The 12,217-nt window shown below is 39.2% G+C and overlaps 1 protein-coding gene across 3 annotated transcripts in view; it reads right to left on the reverse strand.

The window, feature by feature from the left end:
* Positions 1-529: 529 nt before the first annotated feature.
* PAG1 (phosphoprotein membrane anchor with glycosphingolipid microdomains 1) overlaps positions 530-12,217 on the reverse strand; it is a 143,261-nt gene continuing 131,573 nt past the window's right edge. For all 3 annotated transcript variants that reach the window (XM_032609969.1, XM_032609968.1, XM_032609966.1), the window contains one exon: positions 530-8,998. In XM_032609969.1, the coding sequence (XP_032465860.1) occupies positions 8,627-8,998 (372 nt within the window). In that variant the 3' untranslated portion in view covers positions 530-8,626. The remainder of the gene's footprint in view (positions 8,999-12,217) is intronic.

A 12,217-nucleotide genomic window follows, 5' to 3' on the forward strand; every position in this document is an offset into this window, starting at 1 on the left:
TTGCTCTGAGACCTCCTGCTGGGTTACACCCCTTTCTGCCCTCAAGCAGGTGGGCTCTCCTCATGGCCTGGGGCATTATTTGCTCTCAGCTTGCATTTCTTCACAGGAATGGCTGGCCCTGTGGGTAGATGTCACCAACATTTTCCCAGGCTTGTGAAAAGGGTCTGTTAGCATTTACAGAGCATTTAGCATCTTCCAGTGCCATGCTCTGTCCCTCATTGGGGATGACCAAGATGACCTTGTTAGTAGGTTCTATACTACGATCCCTCACTTCTTAGGTGAAAACAGGGGTACAGAGAAGTCTCACAGCTTCCTCAAAGTCACCACGGGGCTGGGACTCAAACTCCGGTCCTTTTCTGCAGAGTCTGTGACTCTAATCACTCCACTGCACAGTCTGCTCATCAGACACGACCTCCTTCTTGCCAGGTGGTGAGTTGGTTGTTAAAACCCTCAAACCCTGGTGATGCCCTAAGGGCATGTAAATGAGCCATTCTTGATCTTCCCAAATAGTAAATGAATGTTAACAAGCTTTTATGTAAAACTGAACTTTATTGCAATTAAAAAAGAACAAAGACAAGTTGATATGTGCCTTTAATTACAATGCACCTGCTATTTACATGTAATTATACTTTTATATACAGCTTGAGTAAGGTTCATTACATGTAAACTATAAGATAGGACAAGTTGAACTCCAGCCTTTTGGGAACATACAGCGTAGAAATACTATGGGCAAAAATACACAGAAAACAAATATCCATTTCAGTTCCTTAGGTACCATTACTGGATAAATGATCAAGATCTGGCCACAGAAGAGAATTGTAAATATGCATCAAGTTGAAACTTATTCTTAACGTGACTAACAGTATTGCTATTATTTAAACCCTAAACATAATTAATAATTGGATCATTAAAAACAACACAATTTCAACTTATATAGCACCTTTCTTACAGAATTCAAAGCATTTGTATTTATATTATCTCATTTGTCCCCATAACATCCCTATGAGGTAGGCAATGGTTGGTATCATTATCCCCATTTTGTATATGGAGAAACTGAGGCACAGAGTAGTTAATCATTTGCTCAAGGTCACACAGTAAAGTCAGTGCTGGAACGGGGACCACAGAGCCATGAGTTGATCTCCAAAACCAATGCTTCTCTTTAAACTAAATTGTCCCCTCTGAGAATTTAATTCAATACTTCAATTCATTTTTCCAAGACATAAAAACGTGCATTTTTTTCTCCCATAAAAATTGTTGAAATACTATAGGCAAGAAACAAACACTCTGGGGCAGAGGTTAGACTGATACTATGTTCTTCTAGAAAGAATTTATGGAAGTCTCTTGTTGGTTTTGTTTTTTCATTACTAGGAGTCTCTTTCCCCAGTTTTAAAAAAAGTTAGAATGAAATATATTTGAAAGAATGCACCTAGTTACCTACAAATTATAGCTTTGGTAGCCATATTCTGCCATGCACAAACCAGGTTTATTCCTGAGTTTACAAAGAAAAAAATACCTAAACAGTAATTTAAGTCTTTGAGATATTCTTTCTCAATCTTATATACATTTACGGTGTGCTTCTCAAGAGACTCAGAGTGGTAGGCAGGGCATTGGAACAAAATATCTTCCAGAGTCACACACACAGGGGCAGGAAGTCTCTCCCACATCACTTAGTTCAAATTTTACTTCTAATTCCTGCCCTACCCACCCCCTGAGAATCAAATATGTAGTTGGTACTCAGAAAAAAAATAAAGAAAAAATTTTAAAAAGGGTCAAAAATCTGAGGCATACAGGACTCTTTCAAACGCCTGTTGACGTGGATGTAAAATTCAACTTTCCCAACACGTTCGGCGAGCTTCTCCCTGAGAGCAAAGCACTGCTGATGGTGCCACCAAATCTCCAGGACATCAGGAGGCAGCCGTGGAGTAGCCCACAGGAGTTAAGTTTCGAGCACGGCTCCAGGAAAAACAGAGAAGCTTATATTTAAAAAGATGAATGCGAAAAAAGCAAAGCACACTTACTGGATAGGTCATGATCAGCATGTCAGGTTCATCTATGGGTTTGACGTTAAAAATTCATAAAAACTTGTCAAAGGAATGTTCAAAGACCGACTCAGGCCTTTGGTTCTAGTCTCTTCGCCTAGGGAAAGGCACTGCTGTCTGTCAGGGAAGCCTTTACTACCTAAATGAGGAGCTAAAATTACATTTCTTTTTCTCCTTAAGCTTAAAAAAGTAAAAGGAAAGAGTTTGTTTACACTCATTGTTTCCCACTTGTTGAGTTAAAAAAACAAAATAAAACCAGACCTTGCAACAAGTCGGTTCTGAAATGCAGGCTCCAGGGGACAAGACTGGTCTCTCTGTTTTAGCCTTAACTGTCCTGTGAAGGGTGCCTAACTGATATACTAGATAGGCTTTTAAGAATTAAATGTATAATGAGAATGAACATATCTGTTCTGTTAATTTGGAAAAAAAATATTACACTCTAGAATACCCATTCAAATAAGCTATGATAGGAGTGAAGGTTAAAGGAATCAAAACTAAACACATTCTGGATCCTCAGGTGTGCAGAACGTGAGGCCCTCAGCCACTGGATCACCTAACATCACCAAACACCAGGGATTTTGCCTATAAATGGCCAAGCTATGTTCAACATCTGGTAACTCCAGAGTCAGATGCTTGAACGTTCTCATTTCCTTGAGACCTGGAGAGGAGCTCAAACTAGTTATAACTCACATAACTCATAAGCACTGTTTCTCAGGGGATGGGATGCAATAGCTACATGGCTAAGAAATGTTACACATAATTTATTCTAGAAGTGATTAATTCTTACAGGAAAGAGTTTTTTTGTTTTTTTTTTTTCCCCTCTCAAAATAATCAGTGCCCTTCTACTTTATGGGCAGCTATGGGTCTGCTGTTCCAGGGATTTCCCTCCAATCTCAATACCTTGTAGGGGACCTGTGAGCTTACCTGGTTAGAGCACAGTGCTCATTTTTCTGCATTTGTGAGTCTGAGTCCTCAACAGAATTTTTAAAAAGTTCTTCTCCATGGATCCTTAGTGCCAACCATTCTCACGAAAGATGTGGGCAAGAGTGTACATGGTTTAGCAAAGTTCATGGCAAATAACACCCAGCATCTGCTTCCCCAGGTGGATCTGTGTCTTATCGAGATAGCCCAAACGTGAGCTGGGCAGAGCTGTCTTCGTGCCAGGAGGTGCTGGGGAACGGTTTCCATGCTGCCAGGCCGGGTCTGTGATACTGAAGATTGCAACTGGTATTAGAAAAGAGAGAATGGAATGGACTGGGAGTAGCAGACACAGAGGGGCCGGGGTGGTGCTATGCAAGGTGACAGAAGGTTTAAACACTCGCAATATTGAAAACAACTTTCCCACTCTTCTGTGAATTGGACAATTTGACCATTACACAGACCTTTTTGAGACAATGAGTCACGATGATGCTAACTGTCATGAATTACTTTTGAGTAACAGGAGTACTTTGAAAATGACTGGGACCACCTAACAGATAATATGTCACTTTTTTGGGAAACTATTTTTGTGAGGAAAAAAATGCACGCACAGTGAAATGCAAATTCCTATTTGTTTAGTTATATTTCAAACTCCCCCTGAAAACATGAGGCGTGTTAATACAATGCAATATTTAAGAGGTAATGACATTAAACTATTTTACTGTTGCCAATTTAATATACAGAAGTCTGAGGAATGACAATTACCAACCTTTACAATCCATTACACAAGGTGATCTGAGACAGAGCACAATACATTTTTAAAAAACACCCATAGTATATAAGTGGCGAGCAAAGAAAAGTCAAATCTAACTGCATTAAGATAAATGATTACCAAATTGAATGCTTTTAAAAAAATTGCCTTTTTTAAGCAAAAATTGTATTTCTCATTTCATCTGGCATTAAGAAAAATCTGAACTACTATTTCCTAGTTAAATAAAAGAAGAACCTGGAAAAACAATGAAATACTTTATAAATATCAGAGACTGGATGTAAATACAACTTTAAAATGAGCAGTAGGAAAAAAAAAAACCCCTTGATGAATGTTTGTTCTCTTCCGGACCATGATTTTATTTAATTTACTATGGTGATTCCAGATGAAGACCCTAATTTAACACAGTTTCTGGATTGATCTCTTCTAGTCAAACACTTTCTAAGTGTATACAACTCATCTAATGATACTGTCAGGAATAATGTATTTAAGAAAAGGTACAACACAGAGCAAGAAAGTACTACTACAGGACAAGAAATTTAGACTTCACTGCAAATAAAGCCATATTTGATATTATAGACACATGTTCCTACTTTCACATCAGTCACTTATTAACACTAAACATTACACTTTAACTTTTCCCAGTTACACAGTACAATAAGCCTGCCAAGATTTCCAGGAAATAACCATGGGTACCTACTGTGCTTCCCGCAGCCAAAGCTAAGCTAGCTGGGTACCAGAAATCAACACTTTCAGAAGAATGGCATCACTAGAACACATGGACTCATGGCAACTATTACAAGGAGCATTTACAAAATCCTAAGTCAGTCTTGAACTGAGGCTCTGGGATTCTAGCCATGTTACATCACCATCTCAGAGTGGCTTTTCTGCACAGCATCCTCCACCACTGCCTGTTGATTCTGTGCTAAAATCTCATGGTTTTTGAAGACAGTGAAATAAAATGCCCTCATGTAATAACGGGTCCCTGCTTCTGCCCCCCGGTGGGCAGGTTACCTGGCCATGGCGCCATCCTGGCTCATGGGGCTCTTGTTGCCTTCGGCCAAATCTGTCCTCAAACGCCTGTCTGAAGAGGACACCTATTTTCATTCCCTTTTGTCAGGTTGAATATGTAGGGAGTTGCATGAATAAAACTATTTAAACGTACCACTGTTTTTCAGCTAAGAGAATGACGGACCTAATTTAAAATCTGAATTCATTAACTAGAAAAATTCAATGAGGGCAACTTAAGATGGTTTTCCTGTAATTATAAATGAAAATGATTGGAGAACTGTTTCTTCTATTCTGCTTTTATGACAATAGTCATTACACTAGTAGAATAAACACTCAAAATAAATGACAGGATGTATCCTAATTAATTAAGCACCAGAGCGACTTTATATACATACGTGTGTATATATGGATGTGTGTGTGTATCATATATATACAACATATATATATATATATTTTTATATAGTTACTGGTAAAAGTAAGTAAATGCTCTAATTCGAAAAATGAAAATCAAATATGAGAAACAGATCTAGTGACATGCTGAGGTTAAATTTCAGCTCTTTGTGTCTACTTATTGTTAATTTAGCACTCAATTAGAATTAACTCTTGGATTTTAAGGGCAGAGAAATGAGTAATTAGCCTTTTTCCCACAAAGAGTGGTACCCTCAAAAGCTTTAATAGCCCTAATGATGTAATTTAATGCAGGGCAAGAAAAAAAAATTTGTGGCAAACATATTTGCAAAAATTACTTTCTTCTAGAATTTAAAATTTCCTCAAACATTTCATATAAAACAGGTTACACTTCCCTGCTGACAATATTTGAGAAATAGTAAAAGCAGGACAAAAAAATTCTTCAAAACTTTCAAAATATCTGAATAAAAACAAAGATCCTACTTTTAGGCAAGATAGGTTTATAATTCTGATTTATAAGACAAAAAAAAATTCCTAAACGTATTTTTATCTTTTTGTATAAATTTCACCTACCTAGGTTATTATAGTTGAATGCATACATAATATGGGTGTCAACATTTTAAAGATATAGTAAACTCTTTTTTTTTATAATATCCTTTCATATATTTAAACTATGTAGCATTTAATTCAGGATGAAATGTTTTTTAAAAGAAGCCATAGGCTTCCAACTCAAAGATTCTAGCACAAACTTTCAACAAATAAAGTAAAAAGTGATGAAGTTTATGAAATACTGTACTTTAGGGTCCAAACAGTGATGCTACATCAATAAATATACTTAAGTTACCCAGTGTTCTAAAGAGCAGAGCCATCTCCTGAAGTTTATTCTGCTTCTCCCTCCCCCCCCACCGACACTCATGGACTGTGCTATCACTTATTCTTTTAGGATTTGTTCTGGAGGGCCTTAGAGTTCCTTTCAATACTTTACATCACAACTTATTCTTAGCACAGGTTTTCAAGTCAAGAGAGATATTTCATTGCATACTTTATGGCCATAAGGCATAGCCTTGGTTTTGAAACTTCTGGGGGAACTCTGAAAATGAAATTTCAAGATGATATGACTATTTATAAAGAGCTTCTCTACCTAGAAATGGTTTTACCCTTTAGAGATCATACCCTGGCAATAAGTAAGACATCATGAATTACAACTTTTGAGCAGTCAGGGGCTCATAAGGGACAAGCCTGCAGCATGCACAATGCTAGGTGTGCAGTGTGACACGGCTGTCGCCAGGTACAAAACAACCCCACAGAGTCAAGATTGTCGGGTCAAACTCATTCATACTAAGCAATGAGACTCACTGGGCGAACCAGTGCTTACAAAGGATGTGAATTCAGAGAGCATGGGGCCTTGCACCTTCCTGATAAACTTCTCCCTAATCCAAGGTTATTCCGCCATGAACTTTTGATCAATGATGGTTGTGCTTATACACATGAAGTCTTCATGGGAGAGACCAGGCTGACTGAAAAATAACGACAACCAACCAATTTACCCCAACCGAGCTACTTTACAATTTCAGAAACATATTACAGAGCAGTCACAAAATCACGCCATGAATGCAAGGAATGGAAAAAAACATGCCCGGGAGCTGGTCCCTACAATTTTCAAGATGCTTCATCCTCCCAATTGCATTCTTTATCATAATGAGTGAAAACAGCAAGATTATTCAATCTGAAAAGTCACAGATGTCACAGCAGTACAGAATAATTGCCTCTTTTTATTTTTCTTTAGCAGTGCAGGAAAAGCTCCTTTTCTGTAGCCCACACTGCATAATAGCACTTCAACCAGGTTCATTTTAAAATGAAAAGTGAACAAGCTTCCCAATGTTGGCCTTATAAAATCTAGAGAGATGATTAAATTCAAACCAGGCTGAGCTCTCAATCTGAGTTATTTCAGCAACTGATTTTTGTAAAATGAAGGGGAAAAAAAAGTCCCAATAGGCAATTTACATTTGCAAGCACCAGGCTGCAGAATTCATCACCTTTTTCTTAAAAAAGTAGCTAAAACTTAATGAAATTATAATACCTTCTCGAGGTTAATTGTTCACAGTCATCCCTAGTCATACCTTGTTCCTCCTTCCATTTTTAGCATGTCAAATATTTCAGTACTTCCCACCACAAACCATTGAAAATGATCATTTATGTTTATTCCACTTATTTCTCCAGTGAGCCGGATGATTTGACCAGGAGCTCCAAGTACCATTTGAAAAGTCAAGTCTTTAAAAACCTTCAGTGTTTTCAACACTTGGTTAGAAAAAAGGTAACAGCTACTCATAATTATCCAGCTTATGTGCTTTATGGTGTCTTTTCAAGATGAGAATACAAATCATTGTACATCAAATCAAAATAGTTAATATACATTTTATCTGGCACTTTCTAGAAATTAGGCATTAAACATAAAATACCTTATAAATTTATATAACAAAAATAAATGTCTATATTTTAATCTCAGATAGATTACCTTAGGGGAGCAGTTCATGTATGAAATCCCGCACGGCTGGTGTGGCAGCGGGGGTCATCAGAAATACACATTCAAGTTCACAGCCCTTGGGAAATGGAAGCCGTGGCTGCCATCCAAACATGTGGTCTGTGTGCCAACATAGAGATTAAGGCTCTCTGTTTTGGAGGAATGAGCTCTGGGCTAAAAGAAGTATGGAAGTACCACGATATTCACTGAAGGCTCTGAAGAGTTTCAAATACTGGGGAAAAAACCATTTTGACTATAAAAATAAAATAAAGCATCTAACAATGACTTCAAGTACTTTGGGAGAGGCTGCTGACATGGACTGCCCGAATCAGAAGGAATGAAGAGCTAAGAAGCTCAAGGGGCATCTCCAGTCCTATCCACTGGCCGGTCCCGGTTCCCAGGGGCAGCTGCTTGAAGAGGACTGGGGAGCGGCAGGGAAGCAGCAACCACAATTTCTTACCATCGAAAAACACCCACATTGAAGGCAAAGGCCAGGCTGGTAGGAGAATATCCTTGGAATGAACCATTATAAATCGGAAGATTTCAAGGGGAAAAAAGCCATTCATTTTACCGTTAGTAGCAGGCAGCAGAAAGGGGAGAGAGGGAGAGAAACCCAGCCCCTGGGAGTGGCAGTGTTTCAGGCAGGTGAGCGGTGGTTTCGGATGAGTGCTTTTCTTCCTTACTGTGTGGCTTTCTTCACAAAGAGGGTGAGACCACTGACAGCTGGGATCCTTCCAGAGGGTGTGGGTACATGAGGGAGGTGTGCTTGGGTGTGCCCGTGCCCTGGCAGTAGGGTGTGTACCTCACCGTTCTCCAAACTGAGAAGCGGTTTCGGCATCTCCAGTCATCTTCCTTTTCCGAAAGCAGCATATGCAGTGTGGCTGACACTGCTTCTTGTGTTCTGCAACAGCACTAGCCCTGCCGGCTGGTCCTACGCTAGCTGGGTTGTCTTCCGGGCTGCTAGAGCCTGGTGATGTCTCGGCATTGCTGCAGGTCCCCGATGCTCTCGTAGTCATTCTCCTTTGGGAAAAGGCCGTGGTGGCTGTTGGTCTCCGGGGCAGCCTTCTCTTCCTCTCTGTTTAGAGTCTGTATTGCTTCGTAATCTGGTTCGGGCTCCTCGCCGCTGGGCCTCCCTGCTGCTGCAAGGGTGCTGACGCTGTTGGGAATTTTCTCCAAGTCTTTAAGAGTAGCATAGAGATCGTTACAGGAAGAGGGCGACCTCGGAGCGGCTCCTTGGATGGAGGTATAGGTGGACTCTGGTGCTTTAAGTGACTGTCCTGATTTGTTCCCTGGCTGTCCTTTTTTATGTACTGATGAATACATTGCCGAGATCTAGAAAACAAAGGGTGAAGTGAATAAACCAGCTTCAAGCTTGATTTCTCCCTCCCCCTTTTTAGTGATAAGCTAGATTTTTAGGACTACGTGTGTGTGTGTGTGTGTGTGTGTGTGTGTGTGTGTGTGTGTCCCTTTAAGACTTTATTGAGATATTACTGACACACAACACATATAAGTTTAGGGTCGGAATAGGATGATTTGATACACATGTTGTGACATGATTACCACGACAGGGTTAGTTAACAACTCCATTACCGTAATTGCCATTTTTTTGGTGTGTAGTGATAACATTTAAGTGCTATTCTCTTAACAACTTTCAAGTATATAATACAGTATTGTTAATTCTAGTCGCCATGCTGTACATTATATTCCCAGAACTTATTACAGATGGAAGTCTGACCCTTTGACTAACATCTCCCCATTTCCCCCAGTCCCCAGCCTGTGGCAACCACCATTCTACTCTATGTCTATGAGTCTGGCCTTTTTAGATTCCACATATATGTGAGAACATACAGTATTTGTCTTTCTCTGTCTGACTTATTTGACTTAGCATAACGCCCTCCGAGTCCATCTATGTTGATACAAATGGCAGGATTTTCTTCTTCTTTACAGCTGAATACTATTCCATTACGTACGTACGTACGTGTGTGTGTGTGTGTGGTATGTGTATAAAATTACATTTTCTTTATCCGTTCATCCATTGACGGACACGTGGGTTGCTTCCATGACTTGGCTATCGTGAATAATGCTGCAATGAACATGGGTGTACAGATATCTCTTCAAGACAGTGGTTTCACTTCCTTTGACTATATACCCAGAAATGGGTTCTTCATTATCTGTACTAATCCTGAGTACGTAACTCCAGGACAATTACGTGTGTCATCTACGACTTTGTAAGTAGCATAATTCTATGAAAACCAGGTCCTCTCTGGGTCTCATCAGGGGTTTGAGGAGAGCAGGTGGGGTGGGCAGCTCAAGACCCCCAGGACCTGACTACAGATCAGGTTTTATTTGGTTTCTTTATCAGAATGATATTTCACCTGCAAAAAGGTTTGACTGCTTTACAAAAAAGGGTAAAAAAAAAAGCATTAGACAAGTGATTCTCAAAAGGGTGCGATTCAAACCAGCAGCAGCAGGATCTGGACAGTTATTGGAAAGGCAAACTCTGGGGCACCACCCGAGAACCACTGAGTCACAAACTCTGGTCGGGGGGGGGTCCCAGATGGGCTGATTCTGATGTCCACTAAAGTGTGAGGACCACTGAACTAGACTGTTTGATCCACTCTTCCTGCACCACAGAGATCTGAAGAGTAGCTCCTGGATTCTGGTTGGTCATATACCTATATCTGTCAGAGTATCATTTTCCACTTTTTTTATTTTACTTCACGGCATACTATTGGTTAAATATACATTTACAGACGGGGCTACATTTTCTTCAGTGGGAAAACTCATTCTTATTTGAAACCAGCCAACTCAGAAATAAAACTAGGAGACAATCAACTTATGGGATGCTCTTTCCTATGGGAAGAGCAGCCTATTTTCCAAGCACACCTATTCAGTCTCACTAATGTACCTCATGTAGCCACACATATCAGGAGAGATTTCATTTTCTTTGATAGGAAAATGGATGATAGAGTAAATGGACTGATGAGGAGATTTGGGAGGTATTGTTTTATTGTTAGAAATCATGTTTGGAAATAGGTAAGAATATCCTTCATTACCTGTATTTATCTTTGTCACAGCGATTGATTTATTCAAACACCCAGGAAATAAATGAACATACTTCCTGACAGATGCTTGGCTTTGCAAGTACAGGGAGAGATGTCCTGTTCTCACACATCTCACATACTGTGCAGGAAGCTTCCAGCTGGCCTCCAAAGCTTCTTAAGACACGCCTGCCGCATGTTAACTGGTCATTTGCATGAGGACTTTTCACTACAGGCTGATGGCTCAGATTTGCCAGGCCTTGACAAGCCAAAGGTTTTGAGTCAGAGAAATAATCTTTGGGAAACTCTTGCCCTGTTGATCTGACCATTTTCAGGACTGTTAAACTAACATTCTCACCTTAGAGATTTTAGTGAAAGTACTACTCTCAAAATGAAGAATTAGAATTTCTTTCCATTTAGAAAGAATTTTTAAAAAATCCTCTGCTTTTCATAGGGAGGTGCAAACATATGGAACTTTTTATTTATAAGGCGGTCCAAGCCAAAAATGTGGACAGATTATAAAGGGGTAAGTCATGGATGACAGTGATGAAGGGAACCAGCATCCTAGATATTTATTCCTCACCTTCAGGGGTAACATCAGGAGGACAAACACACCTTTACCTGTGAGAGTAATGAGAGTTGACCCCTCACCACCATTTCTGTTTCTCTTCCCTACTTTCTTCCGCATGGTCCCTGCCAACTCTTTGTAAGTACTTGGGTCTTCTTGGGCCTTATAGTCTTTTTTTTGATTATAGGCTCTTTCATTAACTTACAACTTAATATTATCTCTGAGCATGAACCAAACGTGCAGAGGTTGTCATTTGAAATTTGAACCCTTATCAACGTTTCTCAAGTCTTCTAATATTCCTTTTGAATATTTGTCTCCTATGACTATTATTTTTATTTTGTATATAAATAAAAGGTTTCTCTTCAAGCCCCCTTCCAATTAGCTTTGCAATTTTTCTCTTTAAAATCTTTCATCATTATTATTCGGTCTGTAAATTGTTATTATGTTCTCATAAATTACTCCATTTTCCCCATTTCTCTCCTTTTTATATTCAACCCTTCCCCCATCATTCTGTTAAATTGGGATAATAGTACTTAAAATTCAGGTCTCAGTTTCAGTCTGGACTGTCTACATTATATTACATGAATATAAAAATAAATGATTTCCATATTTATTTTTTCTAAATCTTCTGCCTAAAATGAATATACAGGAATCACAGTTCCTTATTCTATGTTAAACATTCATCAGTATAACCAGGTCCTATTTTCAAAAACCACAAACAAATATAAGATAAGAAGAAAAGTAACTTAAAATTTTACTGCCTCAATTTATTTTAAAGGATTACTTTACAGATCTTTTATATTCTATATTCTTTCCCCCCTTGTTTTTTTGGCCGCACGGCTTGTGGGATCTTAGTTCCCTGATCAGGGATTGAACCTGCACCTTCGGCAGTGAAAGCACAGAGTCCTAACCACTGGACCACCAGGGAATTCCCATATTTCT

This window comes from Phocoena sinus, chromosome 17 (assembly GCF_008692025.1).
Source record: "Phocoena sinus isolate mPhoSin1 chromosome 17, mPhoSin1.pri, whole genome shotgun sequence".
Taxonomy (NCBI): Eukaryota; Metazoa; Chordata; class Mammalia; order Artiodactyla; family Phocoenidae; genus Phocoena; species Phocoena sinus.